Source organism: Phalacrocorax aristotelis, chromosome 10 (genome assembly GCF_949628215.1).
Source record: "Phalacrocorax aristotelis chromosome 10, bGulAri2.1, whole genome shotgun sequence".
Lineage (NCBI taxonomy): Eukaryota > Metazoa > Chordata > Aves > Suliformes > Phalacrocoracidae > Phalacrocorax > Phalacrocorax aristotelis.
In genome coordinates, this window is record NC_134285.1 from 8,582,393 (window position 1) to 8,590,491 (window position 8,099).

General features: G+C 36.5%; 1 protein-coding gene across 1 annotated transcript; it reads left to right on the forward strand.

Annotated features, from left to right (window-relative positions):
- Positions 1-1,750: 1,750 nt before the first annotated feature.
- Positions 1,751-4,517, forward strand: LOC142062531 (parvalbumin, thymic CPV3). Its single transcript, XM_075105033.1, has 4 exons — positions 1,751-1,811; positions 2,176-2,308; positions 2,743-2,852; positions 4,418-4,517. Exons 1-4 carry the CDS (start codon positions 1,751-1,753, stop codon positions 4,441-4,443), a joined length of 330 nt encoding a protein of 109 aa, XP_074961134.1. The 3' UTR covers positions 4,444-4,517.
- Positions 4,518-8,099: the final 3,582 nt, after the last annotated feature.

An 8,099-nucleotide genomic window follows, 5' to 3' on the forward strand; every position in this document is an offset into this window, starting at 1 on the left:
TAAAACAATGCTCATGTGTTAGGAGAACATTACTTTACATACCACAATACGCTGTTATATGATAAATTCTAACCAAATCACATGTGGTTTTTATTGGTCTTCCAGCTATAATTTTGTCCCCTTAAACATGGAAATAGATTTTTGTCTGAGAAGGAAAACCCCATATCTGGGTTCCCAATTTGCATAAGTTTTTTTCCCCAAAATTAATGCTCTTGAAATAGATAATAAACCCCCAATTATTTATATTACGTATATAATTATTTATATAATACCTACAATTATAATTTCACATTAAGGAAATAGTTTGAGAGTGTGTGTTTTAAAATGTATGTAAATATCTCCACACTAATAAAGTCTGATTCTTACAACTTCAAGTAATTCTAGTATTGATTTAATGTCATTTAAAAATATTCAAAATAGATTATTAAGTTGGCCAGCTGATTATACATCACCTTCCAAGGAATACAGACAACAAGATTAGCTTATTCAGCTTTACCTAGTTTCAGAGTTTTGCTGTCACTGAAGGCACTGTTTTCTGTTCTACCCCTAATTAGGGACAGCACTGTAATTTAGAAAATGGTCAGAAAATATGAAATGAAGCTTACTGTAGAAAGATAACCCCAAATTATAGCATGCTTCCCTCATCCTAGTGACAAGTTATCTTTGTCAGAATGACACATTGTCACCTCTGATCCTCCATCTCCAACATCCTTTATAGATTCCAAAGGATCAACAGACTTAAGGAAGCCAAACTATTTTCTTTTCATAAGGATTTGACTGCTGGAGTCATCTTCCAATGACCGAATTTAAGGTCCAGAGGTTAACTGAAAATCTTTAGCAGACTTGGAGATTGAAAGGCTATGTTTTGATGGCAGAGTTGTATTTAATTAAGCACAGGTGGATTTATTAAAAAAAAACCCTTTCTTCTTGTCCATATTATCATAAGATATAAATAGAAAGAAAAGTTTAATTAGTTAAGGAAGAAATTTGAGCTAGGTCTCAAATCAAACATTTGATCCATGAAACAGTAACCTAAGTAGTGGTTATTGTCACCTTTTGAATCCTTTATAAGCCAGACAGGCAAGCCAGAGCCAACATCACTATTTTGCCTGGTATCTCCTCAGCTATTTTTCCTTTACCTAGCTGAGAAATCTATAAAGGTGAGCAGCTGACTTGATATTAATTAAATTACTGTGCAGAGCTGCACCAGTAGTAAGTACAATAACCACTGTTCTAAGATTTTTATTTTAATTGATGGAATTACATATGGATGGACCTTATATAGATAAGTATCAGTTTTCTTTTTATTCTTCAGAGCTGTTGGGGAGAACACAGAAGCAAACCTTCTTGACTTGCTTTTTTCCACTGCATATACTGTTGTTTATATTGCCAGATGCCATGCATTCCAGTAAGACTAATTATTAGATTAACAGTTACATAGTTTTAAAATGTGCTATACTTAAGTAGGATGTGGGTAAATGATAAAAAATTGGTCAACTCACAACATCATTTACTTACTCCATCTCATTAAAAAGTATTATTTCAGCACTACGATTTTTAAGGAAGTAATGTACTAAATCTTCTACTTTGTTTAGGAATAGCAGTGATATCAGTTTGATCAATTAGATTCATCTACCCTTAGAAGTCTTGTTAGCCATATAATATTGTTCTAAACACAGAAAAAACTGTTGTAAGATGCAATTGCATTTCACAAATCTGTTTGCCATATACTATTTTGCACAGGTTTAAAATGAGCCTTACAGACATTCTAAGCCCTTCTGATATTGCTGCTGCTCTGCGGGACTGCCAAGGTGAGAAAAAAATTAAAACTCAAAAATTCTATTATTTTGAGTAACAGATGGCAAGTTTAATTCAGTCCCAAAGGAATACTGAACAAGCACATACTGTAAACAGATTTCTGTAATCTCTTTACTTAGCTGTCACAGTATATTTGTTCATGACTGGTTTATATTGTCAGTTTGTAATTTATCCCCATGTGATTTTTTTTTTATGTTTAGGAGGTTATGGTGCAGTATGGCAAAATTCATTCTTTGACAGGCTTTGTCTATCATTCATGTTTAGAACAACTAAAATGTAACAAAGCAGCATCCTCAGACCGTTAGGAACAGTGAACGCAGTGGTCTTGGGTTAATTTGTTTATTAATTTATTTTCAGCTCCAGATTCCTTTAGTCCCAAAAAATTCTTTCAGATCAGTGGGATGTCTAAAAAGAGTAGCAGCCAGCTCAAGGAGATCTTCCGGATTCTCGACAATGATCAAAGTGGCTTTATTGAAGAAGATGAACTCAAGTAAGGCTTTTCTGTGTTAATTATCTAGAGGCTTTCCAAACATCAGTATTTTTTTCTTTCCAGAACTGTTCTGTAAATGTGAGCAGAAGTTATATTCAACACTGATAAAACCTTCAGCTGATTGTGAAAGTTGTCTTTAAGCAGATAATCCCTACAGAGAAGACAAATTAGTAAATACCTCCCTTTATGCTCAGTATAGAAAAAAATAACTCCCTGGGGCTGGATTTTGGTAGTGGGCAGAATCAATTGTATCAGGGCTGGATTTACAAAGCAGAAATGTATATGACTAAGATTTAGACCATCAGACAAAGCAGTGTTTGGAGGACTTGGCTACTGTGGTAAATTATTTATAGATAGCTATCAGTTTGCTTACACAACTAGCATAAAAGAATAATGTAGTGAGAAAATCATAATCAAAGTTGTTTTCTTCCTAGGTATTTCCTTCAGAGGTTTGAGTGTGGAGCCAGAGTGTTAACCACCTCAGAAACCAAGACCTTCTTGGCAGCTGCAGATCATGATGGGGATGGTAAAATTGGGGCCGAAGGTATTAACTTATTTATATACAGAATAAGGCTGCTCAGGGTGTGTTGTAAATGATGTGTGATTCTCTATTATGTTGATGGTACAATAGACCTCCAGTGATTTTACTGAAACCCTTGCAGCAGCAACCTGCTAAAGGGCGGACCCAGGCCCTGATCTTACAGATTCATCTCTGCAACTGCTTTTGCACAAGGAAGTCAAAAAAACCCACCTGGGCTGCCCTAAGGAACCTTCTCATTGCCACTCATTCACAAATTTCCAGTTGTTTTGAAAGGAGCCGCCCCTTATTTCTCCTCCCACTTACTCTGATGTGAAGCAGCACTAGTGTCACTTGTGATACACAAATATAAAATCAAGAACAAAAGAACCAGCTCTACACAGGAGAATCAACAGCACATACATTAGCTCATTTACAGCATTTATCTCCTGACAGAAATTCCACTAGTCAGTGAAATCATTCATAATATGCAAGAGCTAGCAGCACATAGTTCAATATTTGTTTTGCATAATAAGGAGAACAGAATGATCAAATGTCACTACCCCAACACGACAACTCACAGCAGGCTCTATGCATGGGGATGGATGCTATTTATCTTCTCTGGCAGGTTAAGGACCAGATAGCAAGAAACAGCTGGTTTAGGAAGCCACATATTGCACTCACCCCATGGAAATGCCAGTGTAATTTAATGGCTGCTCAATGTAGAAACCTCCCAATCTAATAATTCCATATTCCTGTAGCTCATTTTGAACAGGAAGCACACGTTCACACAAAAGGCTCGCAGCCAGTGGCAGCTCGCCCCATGAGAGAAGCAAGCTGCCTGGACGAGCTTGAAAGGGGTTTAGGGAATAGCACGCAGGGAATGTGCTGGCGTGCAGATTCCCGAGCTTGCTGTGCTAGGAGGACAGAACTCTTCTGTTTCTTTCTTTGGACGGAATTAAATCCAGTTCCTTAGCAAATGTGCCAGAATAAACACACATGATTTATGAAGCGATCTATATACTAACACAGTCATTTAGGGACGGGACTGATCAGACACCCTAACTCACAGAAGCCTAACATTTAAGAGATCTTCCAAATAACAATATCTTATTGTACAACACAATGCTTCAGTATCATACCACATGGAACCGCACTATGTTTTTGGCTTTAGACTGTGCTCTAAATCAACACTTCTCAACTGCTGAAGCATTACAAACAGCTAATAAGACACATGGGCTTGCTTTTTGTTCTTTTACTTCAGCTCTTAGCTTATTCTTACTCAAATTCCATATTAGCCATTCCATTATTTTTGCCCAAGATCAGTATTATGCAAAGAGAAGGCTAAAACTACCTTGAACATTTTATTCTTGCTTACAAATGTCAGCAAAACACTGCCTTTCCATCTGCTGTTTAGAAGAGGACATTTAGACAATGTCTCTCTTCCATACAAGTTTCTTCTCCTCTGATTATCTATCAGGTAATCATTTTCTGTTCATTCCTACTCTAAATCTCTTGATAAGCCACTAATCTTTTAGTCCTAACCCTTTCATTTTAATATTTCTACTGTAAATTTTCTCTTATCTTCGCAGAATTCCAGGAAATGGTGCAGTCTTAGAGGTTCAAAAGGACCAGGCAAGACAAAATTGGGATGAACCTACATAAGACACTGCAAAACCTTGAAAATTGGGAGTCCCTGATTTATCTTGACAGTGTCTGTTATTTCTTCATTGACTTAGCAACATAATGAAACACTGATTAATGATTTTTTTCATTGTGTGGACCATTTACCATGTTCTAAACTCTACTTTAGCAGACACTTCCCTTAAAAATAACCAATAAAAATTAATCATATAGAGTAGCTTGTGTCTATTTTTCTGATTGCTAAATGTGTGAATTCTTAAACTAAAAGTGTTAATCCCTCCAAGATCTTGATTTTATCAGACCTTCATATATGGAATATCTTTTGAAATCAGTGGGAGTTCTGTTTACAATAGGCCTTCTGAATTAAGCTTGAAGTTCTCAAAACACTCAGATCTTCATCAAAGACTAGGAGCTCAGACATACTTGTGAGGTAGGTGAGGATAAAATCTCTCACTGACTTCCACGTGAAAAGCAGTCATACATTTTTGCTTAAGAAGTGGTTTCTGCATGAGAATGTTGCAGTTTCAAACCTCTCTTTTTACATTAGCCAATTAGAAGAAGAAGAAAGTAAAAACCACATGCTTTCCTGCAGAAAGAATTAAAAGGAAAGCCTTTGTGGACTTGAGGTTTCAGATAACTGTAAGGCTTTAAAAAGCAGAGGAGAAGTAAAAGATGGTATTTTCTAGCTTTCCTAAGTGGAAGACTAAAAGTGCAGAGGAAGAATTTGTAGAAATGAACGTTGAGAAAGCTCCAACGTACTCTACCCGATATTTCCAGGCTACGCCTGCCATATTAAAAATGTCCTTTACAAATGCATCCAGCTCTGGGGATGCTGAGGAAATGTCTTTTTATGAACAAACAACTCAGTCATTAGAAAAGTGATGTTCAGATGCCCTGATGGAGTATTTATATATTCATTCGCTTTCTCAACATTAACAAGTGCTACGTACTGCAGTTCACACACATGCAGCTTGTAGGAGTCACTAGAACACAACAGAAGCCTTTTCAGCAAGGTGAATGGTTTAGTCACTGCAGTTTTAATGCATTTCTTCCTTTGCTGCAAGTGACTACATTCAAAATTAACTGCATTTTTTTCCTTGTCAAATGTCTCTATAAATACTGGTAATTGTGCAGAAAAATACCAAAACCAGAGCTGAACTGTTTATGAGATAACCAGCTATTGCTGGGAAAAAGACTAAAGAATCTGAATGCGCTTGCAAGAAGGGCTATATGTCTTTCAGAGCAACAAAGTCACAAAGACAGAGTCCATATGGCTAAGGGGCCCATATGCTAGGCCCTTTTCTCTCTCGCAGCCTGTATTTCGCAAACCTAACAAAACAGCAGTTGAAAAATTCCTGTTGGCCTCAAACTTGTTCATCATTGACGCGAAAGCAGTTAAAAGAAATAAATTTCTCCTTTACTCAGTGTGAAAAAGGTTCATGGAGTGCCATCCTCCAAGGCACCCTAGACAGCTGCACCAATACCAACTCTCTAACGATTCATCCCTGAATACACACCTTTATGTCTTCTCTGCAGCCATCAACTCTTTTGGGAGCCAAGTACTGGAGAACCAGCAAAGAAACATCTACCACCTTCTAAAAAAAAAAAACCATGTATATATTAATCTATAAGTCTTAACAGTTGAAAACAGATTTTTATTGTCCCATTTCAAAATGTTTTCAAGTAGCCTAATTCGGGGTACAAGTTGTTTGCAAGCTGGTATACTCAGCACACCTGAGAATTTGATGTGGTTATCATATTTTTCCTTTTATTGTGCAAAAATAATACAAACTGATAAAAATTAATATTGAATTCTAAGAATGTTTCTTAACATTACGAAATATGCTCACCTGGCATAAATCACTAGAGTATCAATCACTTAAACAGAGCTACTCAGATTTACACAAGCTGAGGATCTGACCCAGGGAGATTCTCATAGCATAAGATGGATGTCACAGGATATTCACAAGAAATAAGGTGTGTTCTTGGCAATGAAACCAGTCTGATGACAGAAGGGACTTGGACTAGTTCACATGTAAGTAACAAATGTCACTCTCCATTTTACTGACAATTGAGTGCCCTGAGCTTGACCAATCATATTGCATCAGGCAGCAAATGCATGTAAAAAAAAGAATTTTCCAGTTGCTGCCACACTCTGAACTCTAGCTCCTCTCAGTCCCAGACTTTGCACCATTGACCTAGACAAAGAAACCCAGAGGCAAAGTACAAATTCTGTTATTCTCCACTAAGATGCAATGCATTGCTGGACAGAGTGTGGACAGAAGATTCATGCAGTGCCCTGGCCTACAACAAATTTGTGAGTGAAATTATAACTTTCTTCATTTCCCAGAAAGAGGAAAGTATCACGGCTGTCTGCATCTGAAGTTCCTGTTAAACATGTGAACTACAAAATGTACTAAAGCTCAATAAAGAGGCAAGGAAGCACTTCTTGGCCTGACACATATCTTTTTAAGTAGTTTGTATGTAAAAGCCTTAGAAAAATCTTATTCATCATCACTAATTCAAACCATGTCTCAATTGTATTCAATAATAAGCTACAAATGGCACCAAACAGAAAAAATACAACCCACATACTCAAGATATTCTGAGATCTCCCTAACATCCAAAGCATTGCAGTTAAAGGAACTGTTCCACGCATTTCCATCAGGAAAAGAGTACCTTAAAAAAACTTAATAGTACAGCACCTACTCCAGTAGATTACTGTTCTCTGTGGGAGAACATTTTAAGTAAAGGAAAACTTTTTGACTTGCAGGATTTCTGAAGTGGAAGAAACTTTTAAAGTTAAAATTTACTACTCCCCCAGAATCCTTGAAATGCTAAATCATACTTTTGAATGCTCTGGTAAAACACATAATAGAGAGAACTCAAACTGGATTTACTCACTGACAGAGATACCTACCTGCTACATGGCCTGAAACAAAATGTCACCAGGAAGCCTCCTGCTAGACACATGGTATGCAGAATTCCAATTGTTTCAAGCAGGGACTTGTAACTGAAAAAGCTCCTGGGCAGGGCTTTATTGACTAACATGGAAGGAAAAACCAAATATATTTACCATATTTAACCATCATTTAGCATGTGGATATGGGTACTCACTGAAGGGAATGAGCAACCACTTTCTATAATCATATATTTAGTGAATGGGATGGAAATAAGGACTGCATTAATAAACTGTATTCACTACAAAGACTTGACATGAGAGGCAGCATTCAGAAATCCACTATTACTGACAATCAGGCTTACAGATTGCAAAGAAAGTTGCAACTAGTTATCAGAACTACCACTTGTACATTGTATACTGAAATTATTCACTACACACAACTATAAAAATACATTTTTAGAAAATACCAGATTACTTGTGATTCCATTAAAATACAGGTCTCCAACATTACATTTCATGTTCACATTATTTACCTCATAATACCTTGTGCCATGCTACCCTGCCTGTGAATAGTTAACATTAAAATATAAAAGAATAAACAGTGGCTTTATTCAACCTCTAAGCATAAAAAACACCATGCCTTAAATATGTCAATCCATTACATCATTCTTCATATAATTCTCTAACTTCTTGCTGTGATCAGCAGGGAAATAATTAACATATTACTA